The 27160-nt window shown below is 37.2% G+C and overlaps 1 protein-coding gene across 4 annotated transcripts; it reads left to right on the forward strand.

The window, feature by feature from the left end:
* On the forward strand, positions 1–27160 carry PCF11 (PCF11 cleavage and polyadenylation factor subunit). Of its 4 annotated transcripts, none has more exons than XM_047751847.1 (16): positions 1–526; positions 4202–4327; positions 6188–6376; positions 6748–6942; positions 7800–8917; positions 9293–9473; positions 9583–10066; positions 10609–12164; positions 15419–15518; positions 19992–20111; positions 20627–20732; positions 22669–22852; positions 23600–23755; positions 24299–24391; positions 24919–24954; positions 26048–27160. In XM_047751847.1, the coding sequence occupies exons 1-16, from the start codon at positions 335–337 to the stop codon at positions 26261–26263; spliced, it is 5052 nt and encodes a 1683-aa protein (XP_047607803.1). In that variant the 5' UTR covers positions 1–334; the 3' UTR covers positions 26264–27160. The 4 variants fall into 4 exon arrangements, with proteins under 4 accessions (XP_047607803.1, XP_047607804.1, XP_047607802.1 ...); XM_047751848.1 differs by having other exon boundaries at positions 44–526; positions 9583–9673; XM_047751846.1 differs by having other exon boundaries at positions 201–526; positions 20630–20732.

Consider the following 27160-nt stretch of genomic DNA (forward strand, 5'->3'; position numbering starts at 1 on the left):
CATTTCCCCTCCCCTAGCTCATTTCGCACGACGCAGCGGTTGGGAACACAGACATTTTCGGAGCTGGAGCCGCCACTGCCGCCGCCATTTTGTGTCTGTGGAGAAAGAAGCGTCTGTGGCGGCTGGAAGTGGACGGAGACCACCCGTGAGACGGCGGCGTTTCATACCCGAGGTTCCCCCTGTGTCGTCCCCCAACCCCCCTCCGCGGTCAGCATGTGGTGAAGCCGGAGCCGCGAGAGACCCGGGGAGAGGAAGAGGAGTCGGAAGGGAGGCGGGGTATCGAGAGCGGCTTCAGCTTCAGCTGCGGCGGGCCTCGGAGGGGGGCCGCGGCGCAATGTCAGAGCAGACGCCGGCCGAGGCCGGTACTGCGGGGGCCCGGGAGGACGCCTGTCGGGATTATCAGTCATCACTCGAAGACCTGACCTTCAATAGCAAACCGCACATCAATATGCTGACCATTCTAGCCGAGGAGAACCTGCCCTTCGCCAAGGAGATCGTCTCTCTCATCGAGGCCCAAACCGCCAAGGTTTTTATACACCCCGCAGCCTCCTATTCTTCTAATACTCCCTGATTTTAGTGTCAGCCTCATCCCAGGTCTCGCTTCCGTCCAAAGGGGGACAGTGTTCCTCCTCTCCAACCCCCCCCCCCCCAACTCAGGTTCGGTCTTTGGCCCAGGCTTCGAGCGTGGGCCTCGCTTGAAGGGAGGGAGTGGGGAGGATAAAGGGTGGAGTCCCACTTCCGCTTACCAGCTCCCTATTTAGGCCACCGCACCGTCTGTCCCGAGGCACACGCTTTAAGTAGAGCCGTTTGGGGAGGGGGGAGGCTTAAAGGCAGTTTGCGATGTGGGAAAGTAAGTGTTAAAACCTTTCTAACCCCCTGGGAAGGTGGGGAGTGGATCTTCCTCCGTGCCCCCCGCCCCCGTACCCTTTTGGGTAATTGTGTCTGTGGGTTGGAAGGAGGTGAAGGGGGACCTGGGAGCGAGCTGTTGGCGGGTGGGAATAGGGCACTGGCCCCGAGTGGAGCAGCCGCCTGTTAGGAGCCCAACATGGCGCCTGAAAAGCACATGATGCGAAAGGGAAGAGAGGAGAATCCATTCCCTGCCAGCCAGGCAGCTGCTCACACCCGTCAGCCCCGTTTTGGGGTGGGGGCGGCTAGGTATAACTAGTATTCTCCTGTCGGAGGGTCTCATTTGCCCCCAAATACGGGAAATTGGGGTTGAGGGTGGGGCGTGGGGGTGGGGGTGGGGAGGAGATCTTACCCAACCTGTAGGTGGAGAACCGGCCCACTGGGTAACAAGTACTTGTAGGTTTTTTTTTGAAAAGTTCAGTCCCTCCTCCTCTTCCTTTTCTCTTTTTTTCCTCCCTTCCCTGAGTGAAGACGTGCTTTGCCTCACCCCTTGACAGCAGTGGTCCTCTGCCACCCTATATTTCCCTGTAGTCCTCCTCTTCTGTGGATTCATGTGGGAGCGATATGTCATTTAAGTTACTGTTAAACTTAGTTATCATAATGAGTTTTAATAGCTTCCCAGTACTACGTTTTAAGTTATTTTTCAAGCTTGTACTTATGGTTTAGTTTTTTTTTCTAGTTGTTAGTGATTGAAATGATCAGGATGAGCCTCCTTTTAGCAGAGTGAACCCCTTTTAAAAGGCCACTTTAACAACAACCACCAATATATTGTTTAGAGGCGGTTTCTGTCTAGTGTAAAACTGAGTGGTCTGACTTTAATAAATGGTTTTGAAATGTGTGACTGGTATTATAAAATTTGTGAATAAAACATATAAAATATGTATTTGTCTTTTTTATTTACCTTTGTAAGGTGTAGATTTGTTTCCAAGATTTATTTTTATCTACGTGGTTGTGTGTTTTAAACAAAGTCTTTAAGTGACTTGGGTTCATTCTTTAGGTTCCATCCACTGTTTTGGGTAAATCTGTTCACAAGATACACGGTCTCAGGTGGTCCTTTCATGCCTTAAAGAGGACAAAAAGTGAAGTTTTTTTTTTCTTTTTCTTTTTGTTAAAGGCCCAGCAAGTTTGTCATGCTCAGTCTGACAGCTAAAATACAAGTCCTTATTCACCTTTCCCTGAATGTCTGTTTGAAACAGCTATTTTTTTAAAATACGAGATTTAAAAAGGAAGCATTCCTTATACTCAACATCGTTTTTATACCACAAACATGTTGGACATGAAAACTTAGTGTTTGCCTTGTTGAAGCCTTAACATTAAATGGCTTTTTAAAAAAACAAAATTGCACTTTTTTAGAAGAAAACATTGATTTTTAAAATCCTACCTAGCATTTTTGAGATTACTAATCTTCCACAGAGACTAATATTTAGCAGATCAGGTTGTCACTCAAAGAACCGTTTCCTTGCTGATTTTTAATGGATCCAGAAGATCTTCTGAGAAGTGAAACTAAATGCTGAAAATAGTGACCACATTAAAATTTGTATTGTGTATGGCTACACAGAGTGGTGAAAATAGATGGACTATTTGCTGATGAAAGACAGCTGAAATTATTTTGGCACACGTTTCCTGGTTATTTTTGTAAAGCCAGATTGAGGAAAAGATGTAAAAGTCACTGGGGGAAATAATCAGGGTTGGGCTTGAGGGTGAGGGGAGGGATTTTCTGTCCTTTGGTAGCAAACTGGCTTGGTTTTGTGTTTCTGGAGGTGAATGTTTGTGTCCTTATCCTCTAGCGTCTCAGCATTACTAAACTTAGGAATTCACACTTAATTTGACTCCCCCCATGAGGCAGTAGTAGGGAAAAAAATATTACATATAAGGATTCACTTGTACAATAAAAAGTTAGGCTGCTGAACAGATTTTGGTTTTAAAGAGATCCTGTTTATCTGCATAAGTACAACAATGACTAAAATGATATAAAACATGACATGGTAAGATAAAGACACAGCAATAAAGTAGTTAACATGTTGGTACTTAATAGTTTACCCACATGCAATGGCCTTGTGAAACCCTTTTATTGATAGTACCGTGGAAGAAAATTTTCATACAAAGTTATTCAAAGGTTTCCGTAGTCAACTTTGGTTGTAAAGGTGTTATCAGAAGCAAGAGCACTTCCACACACTTGTATGGGCAATTGATTTTGTGAAATACGGCATTGTGTACTGCAGAACTGTGTGCTTACCCTAGCTACAGGTAGCTATGGGTAAGAGTTGTTCAGGGTTAAGTTTCCTATACACATGGGGAGGGTAAATGGGGCTAATTTTGTTTTTGTTTTGAAATCGTGAGTGCTCCTGTGGAATGGGAGTTAACAGTTTATATGGTGTGTCTTAATGCTTCTCAACAAGTCTGTGAACCTGCTGATGCTTTCTGGAAACTTGCTGTGCTTTCTAAAAGCCAGAGATGGATAGGCATTACAGTTGAGCTGGGGCAACATTGCTTTGCTTTGGAAAGGGCCACCTGTATCGGCATCATCACACTGGCTCTGCACAAATTTAGAACCCCTGGTTTGTGCGTGTCAGAGGAAAAATTTCGACGGAGTCTGTGCTGTGAAGAAAATCTTCAGGACAAATGCTGGTTTCCAGAGTCAAGTTCAACCTGACTTACATGACTCAGCGGCTGCTCCATCCAGTTTTTCTTGTATCAGTAACAACTTGCACCTTCCTGCATGTTCATGTGCAAGTTAAAAATTTTTTTTGCCATTAACTTCATATGCGAAGTGTATTTAGTTTCTTTATTCATTGGATTATAGAGAAGTAATCCTAATGATTTTGCAGGTAACAAAAGCTTCATAGACTTTAACATATAAAGTGTGCCTATGGAAATTAGGATTTCTTTCAGAAGTCTAAAAACTTTTGTTTCATTGAGTCTAGGTACATTATCTTAAGTTAATGTGAGTCACAATGCTTACACTTAGATTACAGAAAATACCCTTTCCCTTTTTTGGTCACTTAAAAAAAGTTTGGTTTTGTTTTATTTAACCATAGGAACCTGAAATTCCATTGAGTGTTAAATGAATGTATTGGAGACTGGTTTTTCTTTCTAATAGTTCTGACCTTACTTTACTCTAAAGGTCATTCTAAGAGGTGAGAACTTGAACACTTATGTTTCATAAAGGTTAATATTCAAAAGTATATCAACAAAATAGAGGTCTGTATTTTAGGTTAAAAACTCATTTTAAAAAATAATTCTTTGGTGGCAATTCACTATACTAAACTTCTCAGTTTCTTTTTTATTACTTTAGGCTCCTTCCTCAGAGAAGCTTCCTGTTATGTACCTTATGGATTCTATCGTGAAAAATGTTGGAAGAGAGTATCTCACTGCCTTTACTAAAAATCTAGTTGCAACATTTATTTGTGTGTTTGAAAAGGTATATATACATTTAGAAACATTTGAATTTTGAAAAAATGTTCCTGATTAAATAAATACTTGCCTTTGTGTTGGGTTTTCTTGGGTGGTGAAATGTTTTATTGTCTTGGACATTTGCCATGCTAAAGTTAGTGTTTTATGTTTAAAGCGGAGTCTAGGTGTTTTGCATTAATCCAAGAATAGGTGGGTTTGCTTTTAGAATTTTTTTGATTGGGTTTATTCGCTTAATTGCAGATATGTTTCATCAGTAGAATATATGGGCAAAAAGATCTGAAGTTATCTCAAGGGTACTTCAAATTTCATTGTTTAGGTTCCTGGCTTTAGGATGTTGACTATTTCTACCAAAAAAACCAAAAAACAAACCAAAAACATTCCTATAGGATATGTCAACCTACGATTGATGCCTGAAACTTTTGTGATTTTTTCCCCCCCCGGAAATGTTTCCTTTTATTATTTTGTTGAAATGTATTTTATGTGAAAGTTCTAGGCATGTGTGAATGTTGGATCAGTGAATTGCTTTATGTTAATATGGAAATTACTCCCTCTCTACCCTTCTTAGTATTTAGAAGAAAGTCTTGTGAGTTCCTATACCTAGAGATTGTGAATTCCTTCTGTAACATTGTATCTGATGGTTTGGTTAGTATTACATTGAGGAAGACAAAGGATTTGCAGAAGGAATTCTCTTCCTGTCAGGCTTCATCTTTTCATGCTGAGCAAAAAGGCATTTACCAAGATACTTGGGTTTAAAAGTTGTTCCCTAACAAAAAATTGGTAGTCTTATATTTTAGTAGAGGCACCTTTTGTGTTTGGAGAACTCTTACAGTTGTTGGACTTGGAGAACTGGGATATTATCCGATTTTGTTTGTTAGAACAGAAAATGTAGTTGCTACTTCAGTAATTTTTTCCCTTTAAGTTCTTAGAGAAAAATAACTGCTGAATAAGTATGTGCAGAAGAAGTTTGGAAAGCTGTAATTTCAAATTGTATTATGGAGTTTGTTTTAGTGTATGGTAGACCTCTGGTAAATACTGCTTACCTGAGACTAGTTTAAGGAGAAGCCAGTTACAGAAATTGGTGTGCTAAACCAGTGTCTTTTGTTTGCAGTTTCAGTATATTCAAATTTATTTGGATGTTTGGTAGAGTACCTTTACTGGTGGACTGGGTCTTAGCATTGCAGAAGATGAAATTGACCTTGTAGAAAATAATATCTAAAGACTCAAATATAGTCAGAGCTTTATTCTAAAGTTAAAAAAATTGAATTCAGTTTTCCCAAGTAGTAGGTTTCTCTGGTGGGTAATTTTAAAAGTACTGTTGTTGTTATGCCCATTAGAAGCATGAGTGGATAAGTTATTTAAAACTAAAGCTCATCAGTGGCAAAGACTTTGTGAATTTCAATTATTCAGATGCCTTCCATACCACAGGTAGCTGGTTCATAGGTACCAACCAAATTATATTGCAGAAGATCAGTTAGTGAGATAGTTGTCTTTAACTTTGTACTACATGTAAACTTTAAGCTATCAGATAAACTATTTTCTAGTTTTTTTATTTTTGTTCAGAATAAGTAACAATAGGAATGCCATATCAAGCTCTAAAATTTGGAAATAGGTACTTTTAAAAATTTAGACCTGCCCAGTTTCTTTCATGAAAGCTAGGTGACAGTAAATTTTTCTAATTTTTTTGGACAAATTTAATAACTTCACATCTGCAAATATTCCTTTAATTATTACTGTTGTATATATATTTACAAATGCATAGTACGTGTACTATATGTAAAGTAGACTAGGGATATATGTAGCTTTATACTTGATATATAAAACATCCTATAGTACCTTAACAAGCCATAGAACTGTTCTGTTGTTCTAGGTGGATGAAAATACTAGAAAAAGTTTATTTAAATTACGTTCCACATGGGATGAAATATTCCCTTTGAAGAAACTTTATGCCCTGGATGTCAGAGTCAATTCATTAGATCCTGCTTGGCCTATTAAACCTCTGCCCCCCAATGTGAATACATCTAGCATCCATGTGAATCCTAAATTTTTAAATAAATCGGTAAGTTTTAACATGAATGGTATATAACTAATACTTTAACTGTCAAATTTTGAATTCTAAAGTTTCTTGCCAGAAAAAAAGTAGCAAGAATATCCTGTGCTGTTTAATTAATAAAAAAAATTCTCCCCTCAGCTTCACAGTGCATTTAAAATAAATACTCTGTTTGTTTAGGTTTCTATGATATATGTATTTTGTTTTCAAATTCCTGAAAATTTTCTGCCTGTTTTTATACATGATTGGCCATATACGATTATGAATAGTATTTATTAAGAGAGAAGCTGAGAATTTTTAGTTATCCCTTAGCTGCTTCCTTTTTAGCTGTGGTTTCTTTTTGTTTGTTTGTTTGTTTAACAAATTTTTTTTTCTTGTAGCCCGAAGAGTCTTCAACACCTGGCACAGTGGTCAGTTCCCCTAGCATCTCCACTCCTCCAATTGTTCCGGATATACAAAAGAATCTTACCCAGGAGCAACTAATAAGGCAGCAGTTACTGGCAAAACAAAAGCAGTTGTTAGAACTTCAGCAGAAAAAGCTGGAGCTTGAGCTAGAGCAAGCTAAGGCGCAACTGGTAAGTGGAGGAGATTTGGCATTTTAAATACTTTTAAATCTGTTTCAGTTGGAGAAGGAATTATTTTGTGTTTTAATTGTATTAACATGTTACTTTTATTAGTGGTATATTTTTTCCACTTTTATTTATTTTGCAAATTATTGTGTATTTATTAGACCAAAATTTTATATCCTTATTGTGAAATTCACTTGAATATAGACTGCACTATTTTTTTCAAATACTTTGTATTAGATTACTATCTTAAATGATAGTACCTTAGTTTTCTTAAAAATTATATCATTTGGACTCAGTATTAGTCTCAGGATGGTAGATGTGTTGTGGCAAATGTTTTTGCCTCATCTTTGATATTTTATGAGTTTACATTTCACTTCGTGAGCAGAAATCCTCAGCAGTTCCTTAGAAGCATACCAAAAAAAAAAAGCCATTACAGAATTAAGGCAGCCAGGAAGATTACGTATTTCTGTGCATGAATGACCTCATACTGAGTTACTTTACTTAGCACTTGATGTTATTTGAAAGTGAGGGAGTACAGGAAGGCAGAATTTTGTAAGTTCAATATTAGTGCCACTTTGAGAGGAACTAAATTTTATGACACAGTTCAGCTGGAATGACTTTGACTCTTGCATTTGGAGTGCAGTGATTTATTTAGTAGTGTTTTTCAAGTATCAATCTGGCTCAGAATTGAGTAATTAGGAAGAGAGAGGATTTTTTTTTCATTCTACCTAGAAGTTATACAATCCCAAAGTAGAGGACTAGTAAGAAAGAACAATAAGCATTATACACTGTAAATACAGTTTCTTGACAAATAATCTGCGTGTTTTACAGTTTTAACAGGAACATTTATTTTATGTTTTCAGGCAGTTTCTCTTAGTGTTCAGCAGGAGACATCCAACTTAGGTCCTGGATCTGCGCCATCCAAATTACATGGTTCACAAATTCCCCCTATGGCAGTTAAAGCTCCCCATCAGGTTCCTGTGCAACCTGAGAAAAGTCGCCCAGGTCCATCTGTACAAATTCAGGATTTGAAAGGGACTAACCGGGACCCTCGTCTTAATAGGATGAGTCAACATTCCTCTCATGGAAAAGATCAAAGTCACAGGAAAGAATTCGTAATGAGCACATTGAACCAGTCTGATGTTAAGACAAGTAAAACTATGCCCTCTGAAAAACTAAATTCATCCAAGCAAGAAAAAAGTAAATCAGGTGAAAAAATAACCAAGAAAGAACTTGACCAATTAGATTCGAAATCGAAATCGAAATCTAAATCACCATCACCTTTGAAAAACAAGTTATCGCACACAAAAGACTTAAAAAATCAAGAATCCGAAAGCTCAAGGGTTTCTGATATGAGCAAGAGGGATCCAAGATTAAAAAAACATCTTCAGGATAAGACTGATAGCAAAGATGATGATACAAAAGAGAAGAGAAAAACTGCAGAAAAAAAAGATAAGGATGAGCACATGAAGTCATCTGAACACAGACTGGTGGGAAGTAGAAATAAAATCATTAATGGAATTGTACAAAAGCAGGATACAGTAATGGAAGAGTCAGAAAAACAGGGGACAAAACCAGGGAGATCGAGTACTAGAAAGCGATCAAGATCACGATCACCCAAGTCTCGGTCACCAATTATACATTCTCCCAAGAGAAGAGATAGACGGTCACCCAAACGAAGGCAGAGGAGTATGTCTCCAACCTCAACACCCAAAGCTGGGAAGATCCGCCAGTCAGGAGTTAAGCAGTCGCACATGGAAGAGTTTACACCACCTTCCAGGGAAGACAGAAATGCGAAGAGAAGTGCTAAACAGGATATTCGAGATCCAAGGCGAGTAAAAAAGACTGAAGAGGAACGGCCACAAGAAACTGCAAATCAGCATTCTACCAAGTCAGGCAATGAACCAAAGGAGAATGTAGAAAATTGGCAAAGTTCCAAGTCTACCAAAAGATGGAAATCTGGTTGGGAAGAAAATAAAAGGTAGGATGTTAACACTTTTAATCAAGTAGAATAATGTTTTAAAATTCAGTGTAAATTTTAATATTGGATAGTATTGTATGCTATAATTAGTGCTTATTTTCTGTTTAATTCTTACAACTCTGGGTTAACTACTATTATTATTGCTATTTTATAGATAAGGAAACTAAAGTTTAGAAAGGTTCTGCCTAAGGCGGCACATCCAGGACGGCACAAATCAGAATTCATGTCTGATTTTCCTGACTTCAGAGTTTGTGCCCTTAATCATTTAATTAACTTTTATATTCATTTTATCCAGATTCTGTTAAGGATCTTTAAATATGGTCCTGAGAATTTAAAAATTTTTTATGAAGTAACATGTTGCTTTTATGGTTTCAGTTTACAACAGGGTGATGAACATAGTAAAGCTCCTCATCTAAGGCATAGGGAGAGCTGGTCAAGCACTAAAGGAATCTTGTCACCTCGAGCCCCAAAGCAGCAGCATCGATTAAGTGTAGATGCCAATCTTCAGATTCCTAAAGAGTTAACTCTTGCAAGCAAAAGAGAATTACTTCAAAAGGTAGCTACTATGCTCCTATGTAGTCATTATTCTCCTCTTGTCTGTAAGTTTTTTCGTAAGCACTTTCTATATTTAAAATATTTGATTTCCTTTTATCACCCCTATGCAGACGAGTGAACGTTTAGCATCTGGTGAAATTACACAGGATGAGTTCCTTGTTGTTGTGCATCAAATTCGACAGCTATTTCAGTATCAAGAAGGTAAACATAGATGCAATGTACGGGATAGTCCTACAGAAGAAAATAAAGGTGGATTAAAAAAGAAACCTCTCTTATCTGATGCTGAATTAACCTACTATGAACATAAAGCAAAACTGAAAAGGACACAGGTTCAGCATTCATTTCCAAGACTTGATCTCTTAGATCCTGATATTTTTGACTACCCTTTGACTGATGCCTTGTTGTCTGGAATAGAATGTGAGCCATCCAAAAGTAAACATGCAAGTAGGAATAGTGGAGCACAGTTTGACAGAAAAGAACAATTTAGTGAAAGAGCAAGACGTCTTTCTCCTATATCTGGGAGTCGTACTTATGCTGAGAATCTTTCACCCCATGAGGGCCGGAGAAGACATGACGAGCAAGTCTCTGCTAAAGGTAGAAAAAGTTAAATCAGATTATGCCTATTGAATCACACAGCAGTGAAGGGAAAATGAACAAGCTAAGTGGGATGGATTTTTGTGACTGTTCAGATTACTGTTTTTTTTCTTTGTTTTGTTTCATTTTTTTCCCTCAAAGGGAAGGGAAGGGAGCTAATATTTGTAAGGCCAACTGTGTTGCCAGGTATTTTACTAGGTTCTGTATGTGATCTGATTTAATCCTCAATGACCCAGCAAAATATATATTAATCCCAGTTTCGCAGATAGGAAACAAGACAGAGAGGTTAAATTACTTGCTCTCCAAGTCAAATAATTAGTAAAGTGACCAAATGGGGATTTTTTTTTAAATCAAGGTGTGTCTGACTCTAGAGGGCATTCTTTTACCTACTGCTTGATGCTTTCTTTTCCCTCCTCTCTAATAGAGTGAGATAGTTACGGATGTTTTGGATAAACATTTACAAGAATATAGAAAGAAGATTTTGAGATAATTGATATAAATTATCAGATTCAGGGAAAATAATTTTTTTTTCTTTTTAAAAGGTGTACGAGAAGAGCAGAGATCACCATTCAATGATCGTTTTCCACTTAAGCGACCTAGATATGAAGATTCAGACAAACCATTTGTAGATAGCCCAGCATCAAGATTCGCCGGACTTGATACAAATCAGCGGCTTACAGCTTTAGCTGAAGACAGACCATTATATGATGGACCTAGTAGGCCATCAGTACCAAGAGATGGCCCAGCCAAGATGATTTTTGAAGGACCTAATAAATTAAGCCCTAGAATTGATGGACCTCCTGCACCAGGTTCTCTTCGGTTTGATGGGTCACCAGGACAGATGGGGGGAGGTGGCCCTTTGAGATTTGAAGGACCGCAAGGCCAGTTAGGAGGTGGGTGTCCTTTAAGATTTGAAGGTCCCCCAGGACCAGTAGGGACACCTCTGCGGTTTGAAGGGCCAATCGGTCAAGCAGGAGGAGGTGGTTTTCGGTTTGAAGGATCCCCCGGCCTGAGGTTTGAGGGATCTGCAGGTGGTTTGCGATTTGAAGGACCAGGGGGCCAGCCTGTGGGTGGTCTGAGGTTTGAGGGACATCGGGGTCAACCTGTGGGTGGTCTGAGGTTTGAGGGACCTCATGGTCAGCCTGTGGGTGGACTTAGATTTGATAATCCCCGAGGTCAGCCTGTAGGTGGACTTAGATTTGAGGGAGGTCATGGTCCATCAGGGGCTGCAATTAGGTTTGATGGACCTCATGGCCAGCCATCAGGTGGGATCAGATTTGAGGGCCCTTTGCTACAGCAGGGAGTTGGAATGAGGTTTGAGGGCCCCCATGGTCAGTCACCTGGAATGAGGTTTGAAGGACAACACAATCACCTTGGTGGGAACCTTAGGTTTGAGGGTCCACATGGTCAACCAGGGGTTGGGATCAGGTTTGAAGGACCTTTAGTCCAACAAGGAGGTGGAATGAGGTTTGAGGGTCCTTCTGTACCAGGAGGTGGCTTGAGAATTGAAGGGCCTCTGGGTCAAAGTGGTCCAAGATTTGAAGGTTGTCATGCTTTAAGGTTTGATGGACAGCCAGGTCAGCCATCACTGTTGCCAAGATTTGATGGATTACATGGTCAGCCAGGGCCTAGATTTGAAAGAACTGGTCAGCCAGGCCCACAGAGATTTGATGGACCACCTGGACAGCAGGTTCAACCAAGATTTGATGGTGTACCTCAAAGATTTGATGGTCCACAACACCAGCAAGCATCAAGGTTTGATATTCCTCTTGGTCTTCAAGGCACACGGTTTGACAATCATCCTTCACAAAGACTTGAGTCTTTTAATCAGACTGGTCCATATAATGATCCACCTGGCAATGCTTTTAACACCCCATCCCAAGGACTACAATTCCAAAGACATGAACAAATATTTGATTCACCTCAAGGACCAAATTTTAACGGACCACATGGCCCTGGAAACCAGAGTTTCTCAAATCCCCTTAACAGAGCTTCTGGACACTATTTTGATGAGAAGAACCTTCAGAATTCTCAATTTGGAAACTTTGGCAGTTTACCTGCTCCAATAACAGTAGGAAATATTCAGGCATCTCAGCAGGTAAGTGTGTTATTGTAAAATTATATTGTATGCAGATATGAATGATTCTCTAGTGTTGGAGGAGTATTTTCAGGAGATAAACCATAGGTTGGAAAGGTTTTTTAAGAAATTTATTTTTTTTTAATTAAAAAAATTTGTGTCTTTTGTCTTTTTAGGGCTGCACCTGTGGCATATGGAGGTTCCCAGGCCAGGGGTTCAATCGGAGCTACAGCTGCCAGCCTACACCAGAGCCACCATAACGCTACATCCAAGCCATGTCTGCGACCTACACTACAGCTCAAGGCAACACCAGATCCTTAATCTGAGTGAGGCCAGGGATCGAACCCGCAACCTCATGGTTCCTAGGTGTATTCGTTTCTGCTGCACCACAATGGAAACTCCTAAAAAGTTTAATTTTCTAGTATTTTTTTTGTGTGTGGGTTGGGGGCAGTTTTCAACGTATTTCAAAACTCCACCTGCTAGAGAAGTGGGGTGAGAATCTTTTGGGGCTGAAATTTGCAATTTAAATACAAAGTTGATCTTAGTTCTTCCAGGATCTAGAGAAATCTATCAGCCCCCACCCCCACCCCCCGTCTTGTTTTTGTTTTGTTTTATTTTTTTCGTTTTTTGTTGCAGTTGTGGCATGTGGAAGTTCCTGGGCCAAGGCTTAAGGCTTGAACCCTTGCTATAGCAGTGACAACACCAGATACTTAACTCTCAGTACACCACCAGGGGAACTCCATCATGTTTTCGTTTTTGTCTATTAAAGACTTTATGTTTTAGAGTAGTTTTAGGCTCATAGCAAAATTGAGCTGTGAAGTACAGAGTTTCCCCATATATCCCTTGCCTTCACATATGCATAGCTTCCCCATTATGGAATCTGTTCTACACAGTGGCCTAAGCCAGTGCAGTGACAATGCCAGATCCTTAACCTACTGGGCCACAAGAGAACTCCTGGTTTTTTTTATTTTGTTTTGTTTTTGGCTTCAAAGGTAGTAAAAGTATGATACAATTAATGTGTTTCATAGACCTCTGCTACATTGTACAACTGTTCAGCCCTGATAAGCTTAAAAGTAACAGTAGAGCTGATTATTTATAGACTGTTCTTTGATTAGGAACTTCCTTACCCTGATTTAAACAAATAAGAAAATCAGATTGCCCATGCTTTTACAATCTATAATTGTTTTTCTTCCTCTCCTGCCTTTTACCACCTTTCCATCTTTCCGGTCAAATGCAATTGTTTGATGTTAATGTCAACACAGCAAGCTTGAATCTTATCTGCTAAATGTATTCATTATGTCACCTAAACACGTATGGTCAGTTGTTGGTATTCTTTTGCACTTGTTCTGCATACATGTAAAAATGCATATTGAAATAATGTTAAAGCAGTATACTTACAATTTGTGATTAACTCAGTCAATACTACTTTTGCTTGCTTGGTGAAATTCTCCTGGGCTAAATTTACTTTTTGCCAGGTGCTGACAGTTTCTTGGTCAAATTTATTTTATGCTAGAACATAGCGTACGAGAAATTATAAAACAAGAAGATTTTAAAAGTATGTTACAAACATTGTTGATAGAAAGCAGTCTTCTGTTGCTATCCAGTGGTTTGAGAAAACAACCTGCTTATTATATTGTTTGTTCTTAAAAGGAATGCTACTGTAAATGATTAAGATATTCTAGAATGGGATTTGACTTCATCTTGTGAACATTATACAGAGTGGATGGGGTTTTTATTATGTACACATACTGCTGAAGGTTCATACAGATACAGAACAAGGCTTATAGGTGGATATTTTTTTGCACTGTAACAATAGGTAAAAGTCCTACCTTGGAGTTCCCGTCATGTTGCAGTGGAAATGAATCCAACTAGGAACCATGAGGTTTCGGGTTCGATCTTTGGCCTTGCTCAGTGGGTTAAGGATCTGGCATTACTGTGAGCGGTGGTATAGGTTACAGACACGGCGTGGATCCTGTGTTGCTGTGGCTGTGGCTTAGGCTAGTGGCTAGTGGCTAGTGGCTGTAGCTCTGACTTGACCCCTAGCCTGGGAACCTCCATATGGTGCTATGAGACCCTAAAAAAAACCAAAAACAACAACAAAAAAAGGCTTACCTCACTCTTGACTACAAATACAATATTTGTATGATTGTACAGTATTTGTTTAATGACTTTTATTCTTTTAACATTCCCTTAAAATCTTTACAATTTCCTTTGTAACTCAAAGTTTGTTAGCAAAAAAGATGATCATAAAGAAGTTCAGATTGCTAATTAAAGCAGGCTTTTAGAGTTCTCATCATGGCTCAGCTGTTAATGAACCCGACTAGTATCTATGAGGACGCGGGTTCAATCCCTGGGCTCGATCAGCGGGTTCAGGATCCAGCGTTGCCATGAGCTGTGGTATAGGTCATAGATGCAGCTTGGATCCTGCGTTGCTGTGGCTGTGGCGTAGGCCAGCGGCTATGGCTGTGCTTCGACCCCTAGCCTGGGAACCTCCATATGCTGCAGGTGTGGCCCTAAAAAGACAAAAACAAAAACAAAAAAACAGGCTTTCAACATCTGTGTAAAGGGGTCAGTTCTGGATTTCTGGCCTCAGCTTTGCTGTTTACTGGCTATTACGACAGTGTATAGGTCACATCTTGATGTCAGTTTTTTATTTGTAAAATAAGGGAAAGCCCTAGCAAGGTAAAGTGAATTGTATAGGGTCATACAGTTTAGTTGTTGGCCACCTTATGTTTGCATGGTATCTGCAGCTTTTTAAAGAATTTTCTTTCTTTTTTTTTTTTTTTGTCTTTTTGCTATTTCTTTGGGCCGCTTCCGCGGCATATGGAGGTTCCCAGGCTAGGGGTCGAATCGAAGCTGTAGCCACCGGCCTACGCCAGAGCCACAGCAACTCGGGATCCGAGCCGTGTCTGCAACCTACACCACAGCTCACGGCAACGCCGGATCGTTAACCCACTGAGCAAGGGCAGGGACCGAACCCGCAACCTCATGGTTCCTAGTCGGATTCGTTAACCACTGCACCACAACGGGAACTCCTTAAAGAATTTTCATATCCATTCTTAGTTCCTTATAATTTTGCGAAAAAGACCAGGGATATTGTTCCTTTTAATGGAAAGCCTGGAAGTGAGGTGATCCAGTCAGGTTATACTTATAAATCTTTATTATCATAGAAATCAGGCCTTATGATATCTGTGAATATATTAATGTAATTCGAGTGTTAAAGTTTTACTTAAAATATAGAAAGGATGTTCTTAAAACCAAGGTTTCTCTTAAAGGTTCTGACTGGTGTTGCTCAGCCAGTAGCATTTGGCCAGGGACAGCAGTTTTTGCCCGTTCATCCACAAAATCCTGGAGCATTTGTTCAAAATCCTTCAGGTATGTACTTTCTGAATTTTGTTTTTCAAAAGACAGTTATTGTAAAATGACAAATTTGAGAGGACATAAGCTATATAGAGAAATGTAATTTGGCTAGAATGTTTTGTTTGTGTTTGTTTATATTGTTGATGTATATTCACACTGATCCCTTTTACAACTAGAGGTGTTTAGCCAGGACTTGTAGACCACAAAAAGAGGAAATAAGACCTATCTGGTGGAACCTGGAGGGTGAAGTAGGAATGTGGTGTGACTTTTGTGTTGAGGTAAAATGAAATTAATGACAAACCTCAGAAATTTCAATTATTTGGATTTTTTAAAAAAATTTGCTTTTTGAAAAGGGCCACGGTATTGCAACACAACAATGGGAGGAAAAAGTATGTACACATGTATGTGTAACTTGGTCCCCATGCTGGAGAGCGGGAAAAAAAAAAAAAATTACACACACACACACATACATACACACATACATACATATATGTACACAGGCACATACATACATATATATACACACACACACATACATACATATATATACACATGCACATACATACATACATATATACACACACATACATACATATATATATACACACATACATATACATATATACATACATATACACACACACACACACACACACACACACACACATATATATATATATATATATAAAATTCTAGAAGCATTAAAAAAAAAAGGGGGGGCCACAGGTGCAGCATATGGAAGTCCCCAGGCTAGGGGTCTCATTGGAGCTACACCTGCCAGCCTGCACCACAGCCATGGCAATGTCAAATCGTGGCAACGTTGGATGGTTAACCCACTGAGCAAGGCCAGAGATCAAACCCAGATCCTCGTGGATACTAGTCAGGTTTGTTTCTGCTGAGCCGCAATGGGAACTCCTGTTTGATATTTTGAATTTTTGTTTTGTGTGTGTGCGATGATCCAATAAACATTAAGTGAGTACTAGAGACATCACCTTATAAGTTGATTCATTCATGTCTTTTGGGGCACTCAAATAATTGTACACAGCATGTTAGAAATAGAAAAACACTTCTGTGATTTTCTTACCAGATGTCCATGATAAGCATATGTGGGGTGAGGCATAACAATAATGTTATGAATATAATAAAAATAGTAGACACAGGGGCTTTATAAATAAATTTTAGTATTTTGTGAAAAGTGGAAAGTATATAAATTAAAATTACTGCAAAATCAATGTATTGAGAACTAACTCAATCAAATGGTAATGGTACTTGCTTTATTTTTGAATCATTAAATTGGCCATCTTTAGAAACGTGGCTGTTGGAGTTCCCGTCGTGGCGCAGTGGTTGACGAATCCGACTAGGAACCATGAGGTTGCGGGTTCGGTCCTTGCCCTTCCTTGCTCAGTGGGTTAACGATCCGGCGTTGTCATGAGCTGTGGTGTAGGTTGCAGACACGGCTCGGATCCCGCGTTGCTGTGGCTCTGGCGTAGGCCAGTGGCTACAGCTCCGATTGGACCCCTAGCCTGGGAACCTCCATATGCCGTAGGAGCGGCCCAAAGAAATAGCAAAAAGACAAAAAATAAATAAATAAATAAATTAAAAAAAAAAGAAACGTGGCTGTAGTGTGGCTCTATTTAGTTTACATATGTAGAGAGTTTTCCAAAAGTTCTGAAGTAACTAGGGAAGTTCTAGCTAAGATCTAGTTTATGCATTAGGTTTTCAACTGTATCATCTCAAGAAATTCACTCAATTAATTTGAAAACACAGTGTTTTTAATTCCTAGATTGACAATTAGGATTAATATTTTTCATATTTTTTGTTTTCACTGTAATGGAAAGGGAAGGAAAGAATTTGGGGTCAGAAGATCAGGGTCAAAATTTCCATTCTGCTACCTTATAGGTGGGTGGGGTATAAACAAGCAAATAGAGTCTCTGGGGTTCAGGTTGTTTTTTCCTCTGTAGATAGTATATGATAAAAGTCAATGTTTCCCTGAGAATTTTTTCTTTTTTTTTTTTCTCTTGGACACTCAAATCAGACAGTGTGTGCAAGAGTACTTTGTTAACTTGTAAAGTGCTACAGTAGTGTGTTTTCCTTTAGAATTCACTTTTTCTGAATTTTTCTTTTAGGACTCTTTTTCTTATTGAGTAGAGGATTTGTTGTATCAGAGTTGATAGCATGAGATAATGTAGCAACTGCAGATTTTGCCCTTTTCTGTATGAGTTAATATACAAAACCAACTGCAGATTTTTGCCCTTTTTTGTATGAGTTAATATACAAAACCTGCAAATTGTTCTTTTGCTTTTATGGCCTTGGGTGTTAATGTAGACAGGGCATAGCAATGCCACAGAGGAAATCATATTTCCTGGGTTGGAGGTATCGAAATGAGATGTTAGCTTTGCCTTCCTTCTTCATGTTTTACTTAAAGAGATATGAGAAGTTTTCAGTGTTCTGTATTCAGCTTCTCTCGAGGCTTTTCCTCAAAATTGAAAGTGAAAACCTCCTTTTCCTAGTGGTAAATATACTAATGTTCATTATTCATCCAAACAAATACTGATCATTTTGCTATATGCTAGGCATTGTGGTAGAATGACTCTAGTAAAGGTTTATCTTTCTAAGAACTTGATAGTATAGCAGGATCTATGGACTGTTTCATTTTTCCTAAACAGCTATTCATTTCTATCTATTGATAAGCTAGTCACCATCATTGGGTACCAAGTGTGATATTCCAAGTATGGTATTCTGAGACTCACCTCTTATTCCTATTTCTAAATGCATAAAAAAATCAAATCAAACTGAGTATGTTATGTCTAAGTTTTTTTTTTTTTAATTTTTTCTGTTTTTTAAAAATCATGTTACAGGTATATAATATAGTGATTCATAATTTTTAAAGGTTTTACTCCATTTATAGTTATTATAAAATATTGACTATATTCCCTATGTACAGTATATCCTTGTAGCTTATTTTATACCTAATAGTTTACCTCTTAATTCCCTACCTTTTATTTATATTGCCTCTTACCTCTTCCATGTCTCCACTGGTAACCACTAGTTTGCTCTCTTTTTGTCTGCTTTTTTTTGTTATATTTACTAGTTTTTTGTATTTTTTTAGATTCCACATATAAATGATATTATACAGTAATTGTTTTTGTCTGACTTATTTTACTTGGGCTGTTTTTTAAAAAAAAAACAAATATTATATATACTACTGAATACCATGTGCCTTACAAATATTGATTCAATTAATTCTTATAACAACCTTAGGTAGGAAAGATATTTATTACCCTTTTACAGGTAAAGAAAACTGAGGCAACATGATCATGTCACACAACTAGAAAATGAAATTTCTAATAGTATCCCAGGAGTTTGGTTCTGTAGTTAATGCTCTTGATCATTAAACTTGGGTGCCCGAAGACATGCTATTAGCTAGTTATGAGTCTTGGACATATAAATAGCTAATTCTGATGAAACATAAATGTTGAACTAGTGTGTGAAATGGCTGTTGTAATTGTCTGTTGAGGTTGATTTATTCATGTAATCAGACATTTCATTTCAACAGCCTACTGTGTACAAGGCATTGTGCTGAGTGTAAACAGTGCAGTGTTTAGGGGCAGGGATTATTGTTTTCAGGTTGCAAATTGAATTTCTGCTATTAAAAGGAATTTTTAGTGGATCAGAACTTTTTATAGAGGTGTGGTAAGATGCATAGTAGTGATATGCATATATATTAATATTGTTTTTATAGTTGACTTAAAGAATTGTAATTATTAGATTAGTGCTTAGCAAAATATGGAATTGGATTGATTCCTCACGAGTGACCTTAAGGGGAAGATTGTTATCTATCCTTGTCTCATTTATTCAAATTATTGAAGCTGTAGTAAGCCTGACATCTGTTGAGCAATAGCTTGATCTGCTTTGCAAAGGCAGTAATTCAGCAAAAGGTCAGAGGGGCAGGTATAATCCTTGCCACTTGGCTCATCTCTCTGCATTAGTTCCCCTGGGTAATCATGGGGGCTGGGTAGGAATATTTCCACTTAGACTTCGCTATTTCTTTTTCCTAGAAGTCTGTGCTAGGAGATCTACTTAATCTGTACAAAACTTCCTTTCCCAATATGGTTAGATGAAGAATAGAGAATTAGAAGGGTGAAAAGCTGAACCTAGAGGTGGTGCTGCATTGCATAGAAGGGAGCATGGAACTCTCTGCCCTCTGTTTTCTGCTTTGCTTTGGCATGGAGTTAATTGGGCAACAGTTAATTGCTTTTTTAAGATCACACATATGTCCTTATAAAGTATTAGTGTTTTTTAAGAGGTGATGATTTGCTGACCTAAATGCAAAGTTCATTTTTAGGAGCTTTTGATAATGACACTCATCTTAAGATTTTTGTCAAATTTGATGTTGATAGGACATCTTGAAGAAAATTTTAAAAATGCTTAGTATAATTTACACCTTTAAGTTCATTCATTTTAAGTGTTTTTTTTTTTTTTTTTAAGGAGCCCTTCCCAAGGCATATCCTGATAATCATCTTAGTCAGGTGGATGTAAATGAATTGTTTTCAAAACTGCTGAAAACAGGAATTCTTAAATTGTCCCAGCCTGATTCAGCTACAACACGTAAGTATGATTCTATTATTTGTCTACACAGAGCTTTTTCATTTTTATAAAGATAATATGATAAAATATAATGATGTATTCTATGATAAAAGTTTTTACAATAATTGATTTCTTAGGTATACTTCGTTTTTTTGAAAATCAAATATAACTGGTTTATAATGAAATTTTAAAATATTTTCAAACATGGAACTTGTACCTTTATAGTGGACATTGTTTCAGTTAACATTCCTGTAAATATCAGTGCAAAGTTTTTTCTAATCTATGTTAGTTTAGCTTATAAAAAATGAGAATATTGATGAAATAAAATTTCTTGAAGATTGACTTTTAAGAGATCAGATCTAATATCACTAGTCAAAATATAAAGACTTGCATTAGGTTCCTTGGCTAGTAATCAATCAGAAGCACTGAATAGACAACATGGGATTCTCCATATGCTTTTAACACTATAGTGTTCTCTATAAAGAGTATATGGAAACTGGTATTGAGGAATTTGTTATGTTTCATTTCAATTGAAGAAGTAAACGAAGTTGCTGCTCAGCCCACTGCTGAGGAGGAGGAAGATCAAAATGAAGATCAGGACGTCCCAGATCTTACCAATTTTACAATTGAAGAATTGAAACAGTATGTAATATAATTTTTTAACTTTCTAAGGTACTTTCTAAGGTAAAAAGGACAGTGACTTTAATAACAGTGTACATTATCATTAGTGCTATTTGTTTTAACCCCCCTTCACTGTTTTTAAAATTAAGGATGCCTGGGAGTTCCCGTCGTGGCGCAGTGGTTAACATCCAACTAGGAACCATGAGGTTGCGGGTTCGGTCCCTGCCCTTGCTCAGTGGGTTAGGGATCTGGCGTTGCCGTGAGCTGTAGTGTAGGTCGCAGATGCGGCTCGGATCCCACGTTGCTGTGGCTCTGGCATAGGCCGGTGGGTACAGCTCCGATTAGACCTCTAGCCTGGGAACCTCCATATGCTGCGGGAGCAGCTCAAGAAAAGGAAAAAGACAAAAAAATAAAAAATTTAAGGATGCCTGTTTTATCTTTTTTAATGTGGTAAAATACATGTAACAAACTTAAGCCTACTTAAAAAATCAAGTTTGCACATATGTCTGCTGCACAAGTATTTAGGCCAGAAGTCTGCCCCAGCATTTCTATTTTTTATTATCTCTGTTTGGTATAGGGAGTTTAAATATTAGGTATTGATATCACTCATGGCTTCCTTTTTATCTTTATTTTCTCATATTTGTCATGTTTTTCTGTATTGACTTTCTCATGCCTTTGAAGATAAGAAAATGTGATTTTTGTGGTCTAGTATTTAAAAAATTCTTTCATTTTATAGAAAATACAAATAAAATCAAGGAAATAAAATTACCTACAATTCCGCCTTTATTAATAACCACTGTTACATTTGGTGCATATATTTTCTTAACTTTTACTCCCTATATTACTTATAAAGAAAACATTTAAAGTTGCTTTATGGATTCGTTATATTGTTATGAGTACTTTATAAAAAACAGAACTGCTAATGGGATTTACCCTTTTAAAGGCAGTTTTTCCCCAAGTGATACTTTCACATAAAGCTTTATAATGAAAGTCCTAAAGGATCATAATGAAAGATGGCATCTTTTTCTCCTAGTACTACTATTTACTTAAGGCAACCATTTAGTAACTCTTTTAAGTGTGGTTCCTGGCATTTACTTCTTTATTTTCAAAAGATAGAGTTTTCCGATTTATTACATTTTGCTTTAACAATTTCTAGACTTTCTGAAAGTAATTTAGCTAGCTCTTTTACTATCCTACCAGGTCTCCTCCATGTAGTTATACAACCATTTTTCATTAAATCGTTATTCAGTATTATTATTATGACTCTAAAGTTTTTTTTCCTGGTATACAGAGTACCTGGTGTACTTGTTTTGCCTTATTCTACACTGAAAAAATTTTTGGGGGTTAATAACTGCCCTGTTTCTTCATTTACTTGGTCTGCATACCTGTTTCTTTGGAGAGCCCAGAATTTAAAAAACTGATTATTGGCCAACCTCAGTTTCCCATTAGTCTAATATTTTTTCTTTTTAGTTATCCATACTATTATTTCTTCTGTACCTGTTTCACTATTCTTTAGACCAGGGTGGTGGAACAATTGAGTTATTTAGAACTTCAGAGATCTGGAGAAGTAAAATCTGATTGTTCTGCCATATCCCCCTTGATACTGACATTAATATAAGAACAGGCCAGCTATTGCCTTATTAGTTAGCAGATGATCATTCCATTATTATATCTAAGGAAATAAGTAACCAGGCTAGGCCTATTGATAAGAGGACAGACTCTCTGTTCCAGAATTAACTGAAGTTAAAGAGAGTCACTGGCACTACTGGAGAATAATATTGATCTTTGGATATTAACTCAGCTAGCTCTTAGGCTGGAACATTATTTTGTCACATAATAATGGCTTCACCATGGTTAAAATATGGAAAAATGAAGTACTTATAACTGCCCCCTTTTTTTAAAGGCCATGAAGCCATGTTATCAAAACTAAAGATTATTTCTGTGTTTTTCAATATAGACGTTATGATAGTGTTATAAACCGACTATACACTGGTATTCAGTGTTACTCTTGTGGAATGAGATTTACAACATCACAAACAGATGTATATGCAGATCACTTGGACTGGCATTATCGGCAAAATAGAACTGAAAAAGATGTTAGCAGAAAAGTCACTCATAGACGTTGGTACTACAGCTTAACAGTAAGTAATCCACATGCCTCTGAACTTTTAGCCTTTAAATTGTATCATTCTAGAAGTATATTAACTTAATTGCTGAATGCTAACTAGCGTATTTTTTGAATAAAATTTGACCCCTAGAATATAAAAGATTTTTAAAATAAATTTGAAGAGTACGTATTTACTTTTTATTGAGATTAGAGAATACAGGTTTCTTCTAGCTCTAAAACTCCAAGGTTCTATGACTGGTTTTTTTGTGAAAAATTGTACATGAAATTTATGTTGTTTACAGTAGTAATTTTAACTCTAGAGGTAATGGAAAGTAAACATTAAGATCTTAATTGGGAGTTCCTGTCGTGGCTCAGTGGAAACAAATCCGACTAGGAACCATGAGGTTGCGGGTTCAATCCCTGACCTCACTCGTGGGTTAAGGATCTGGTGTTGCCGTGAGCTGTGGTGTAGGTCACAGACATGGCTCTGATCTGCTCTGGCTGTGGTGTAGGCTGACAGCTGTAACTCCAGCTGGACGCCTAGCCTGGGAACCTCCATGTGCCTCAAGTGTGGCCCCAAAAAGCAAAAAAAAAAAAAAAGATCTTAATTGCTCATTGATTGCTTAATGTTGTCTACTAGTTATGGGACTCAAAGGTATAATTTTAAATAAAGCATGTTGTAGAAGAATGTATCCTTATGTTTAAATGGCATTATATTGAATGTGTGGAGAAAAATTTAGAAACAAATGAGTATACTCTTTGTAAATTAACTCTTTTTAAGGACTGGATAGAATTTGAGGAAATAGCTGATCTGGAAGAACGTGCAAAGAGCCAGTTTTTTGAAAAGGTGCACGAAGAAGTTGTGCTCAAAACTCAGGAGGCTGCTAAAGAAAAGGAGTTCCAAAGTGTACCTGCTGGACCAGCTGGAGCAGTTGAGGTAAAAGAAAAACGTTACATTTTCTACCTCTGATAGACCCTTCATGACCTTCACTTCCTTTAAGTAAATAATCATAAACTTATAACTTTATTTACATCCTTTTAATGATTTTTAAGGTTTTTTGGGAGTTTCCTGGTGGTTCAGTGGGTTAAGGATCCAGTGTTGTCACTGCTGTGGTTCTGGTTACAGCTGTGGCACAGGTTCAGTCCTTGGCCTGGGAACTTCCACATGCTGTGGGCATGGCCAAAAGAAAATGATTTCTTGGAAGCTCTACTCTTTAGTTTTACCCTTATGATCTGCCTTTGGGTTTCATAACCACTATAGTTATTACATAATTATCAGTGACCAAGAGCAGTGAGGTGTTAATTATTTTTGCATGGAAGAATGCACAATCCTTAGAACTTATTTTATATTATATTTCAACCATGTTTGAATTTTCAGAAAAATTTTAAATTACTTTCTCCACTCAACAAAATGTTTATGTACTTTTATGGGATTAAATATGTTCTGTTTTGTAAATTTCATTTTATATGATTATTTTAGAGTTGTGAAATTTGCCAAGAACAATTTGAACAGTACTGGGATGAAGAAGAGGAGGAATGGCATTTAAAAAATGCTATTAGAGTCGATGGAAAGGTAATTTTCAGTTCTTTATAGAGTACTTTATAAGGAAGGTGTTTTTTTTTGTTGTTTTATTGTAGGGGTAGCTCACCACTTTGAAAGAAAAATGTTAATTGTTTTTGATTTTCAATAAAAAAGGTATTGCTAAGTATTGAACTTCAGTCACAGAGTGAATTGGAAGGGATTTTAGCAATCATCTGGTCCTATACTCTTTTTATGTAAGAGGTTACATAACTAATGATAAATTCAGGACTCAGTCTTCTGAGACTATGGAGTCTGCTTTCTACATAACTATACTATTTTGATTCAATTAATATTTCATTATAAAACTGTTTCTATCTTGAAAACATATTCCGTGTTATTTACTTATGTAAAGGAAGTTTAAGGAGAAATCAGGATGAAAATTTTGTTTTTATCCATTTTCGTCACATTTACAAAGATAGTTTATCTTCTGGTTTAAATTTTAAAAGAAAATATTATCACTATAGTCCACTAGAAATGAATATGCATGTGAATACTTAACTTTTTCATTTTTGCTTCAGATTTATCATCCATCATGTTATGAAGATTATCAAAATGTAAGTTCTTTTTGGTTGCTGTTTGTTCTCATTAACATTAATAAATTTTGTTATTTTTTGCATCAGAACAGCATTGTTATTTTAATCTTGATATGTTCAGCTGTTTTAGTTTTTATTTATATAGCATTTTGATTGCTCACTAAATATTGGTGCTAGATTAATAAGATCTGATTTAAATTCTGAAATTTTTGTATCATTCTTTGCATTCTCTTCTGTTCAATGTTGATGATGTCTTCTACCAGGTCACTAGGCTTAGAGAAATGTGAGGAAAACTAAAGATGAGGTTTATGATGGGAGTAGTTTTTGTAAAAGTTATGGGTAGTGTTTATTGCTTTTTTTCTTACATACTCCACTCAGCCACGTAATACAGGAATAATTTTTGAATGCTCATACATGAAATCTGAAAATCAGCTCGTAGACCCTTAGAAGTTCAAGTTTTCATATTTGTAGCATGACCTTTTCTTTTTTTAATGGCCTAATCCATGGCTTTGGAAGTTCCTGGGCCAGGCATCAGATCCGAGCCACAGCTGTAACTTGCACCACAGCTGTGGCAACGCTGGCTCCTCTACCTGTGCCGCGGTAGGAACTCACTCCATGACCAGTTTTTTTAAAACCAAAGAATGGAACAAATTAGCTTCCAAAGAATATATGTTTCACAAGTTCAAGGGACAGTTTAGAATATTTACTTAGGTTATCAAAAGACTAGACTTCATAGGATGTTTTGATCGTTTGTGGGGATTTTAAAAAAATCCTGAGTTTTTGAAGTTAGGAGTCATACATCCCAGGATATTTATTTCTAGGTGTTATCATCTAGATATTGGGGTTAAACATACAATCATGTCTAATCAATTGATTTCTTTTGGCCTTACATTGATTACTGCTTTTCTACCTTAGCACATTGCTGAGTACATATCAAATGCTCAATGTACATTTTATTAATTGGCTGCCTTTATGGCATGTTTTGTGGAAAAGAAGGGTTTTCAATTGCATTTGGTGTATGTTTTTTCCCCCCATACAAGGGTTTTACAAAACTGTCATTTCATGTGATACTTTTGAACTTTGATCAGTATTTAAAGGGCTTTTCATTTTATAGACGTCTTCATTTGATTGTACACCATCTCCCAGCAAGACACCAGTTGAAAATCCCTTGAACATTATGTTGAACATTGTCAAAAACGAATTGCAGGAACCTTGTGAGAGTCCCAAGGTTAAGGAAGAACGAATTGACACTCCACCAGCTTGTACAGAGGAAAGCATAGCAACACCCACTGAAATTAAAACAGAAAACGATACAGTCGAGTCAGTTTAAATAAAATGAGAAAGGTATGTTTTTCTTTTTTTAAAAAAAAAGCTGCTGTTGGATCTAGAAGGTGAAGAATTTTTTATGTATATATAGACATATATCTATATAAATTGGCTGAGGCAGGGCCTTCAGCTATCATTTGGTTAATAAATACATTTTAGTATTTGCATTTCCTACTGCCTGCACAGTTTCAGGTGCTTGTTGTGTGAAAGTTCTGTAGATGTGTGCAAATTTAACAAAATGAAATTGTATATGTAAAAAATGTACGATTTTCACTTGTGAAACTGTAAATTATAAATAAAAATATTTTTGCTATCCATGGAGTGTAATATTTATGCACACCATCAAATAAAGACAGTGTTTCTGTAATTTTTATTGGGTGAAAATGGAATTAAACAGCAACTTCAACATAAGATTTTTTTCTAGTAGCTTCCCATGATTAAAGAAGCAAAGTCTGAGTTTTATCCTTCAAAAGGGGGTTGTGAGAGCACTGCAGGACTTTTCTCAAACTGAAAAGCCAGGGTCAAAAATTTTTTTTAATAAAATAGGACATATTTGCATATATATATATCTATATATCTCCAGCTATAGAGAACCATCCAGATGTTCATTTTTGAAAACTATCTAATGAAGCAACTTTTATTCTTAAACTTTGACACTGATGCCATCAAACGATTAACAAATATATTTAAGTACTAAAGCTGATTTTTTTTATGACATTTTTCAAATTTGTCCAACGATTTAATGGAGGTGAACATATTTCTATTTTAAGTTACAGGGGAATCTGTAAGAATGTTAATTTGAAACATGGTTAACTTTTTTCCTTTGTTGGTTTTGACTGAATTAGATGGATGCCATGAGATGTTAATATTCACACATGTAATAAATAGAATGATGATGAAA

Source organism: Phacochoerus africanus, chromosome 11 (assembly GCF_016906955.1).
Source record: "Phacochoerus africanus isolate WHEZ1 chromosome 11, ROS_Pafr_v1, whole genome shotgun sequence".
Lineage (NCBI taxonomy): Eukaryota > Metazoa > Chordata > Mammalia > Artiodactyla > Suidae > Phacochoerus > Phacochoerus africanus.

Coding starts and splice junctions, on each gene's coding strand:
- PCF11 (XM_047751847.1), top strand. CDS start 335: ATGTCAGAGCAGACGCCGGCCGAGGCCGGTACTGCGGGGGCCCGGGAG. Junction 20,733..22,668: donor ACAATTGAAGAATTGAAACA/GTATGTAATATA, acceptor TTTTCAATATAG/ACGTTATGATAGTGTTATAA. Junction 23,756..24,298: donor GACCAGCTGGAGCAGTTGAG/GTAAAAGAAAAA, acceptor TGATTATTTTAG/AGTTGTGAAATTTGCCAAGA.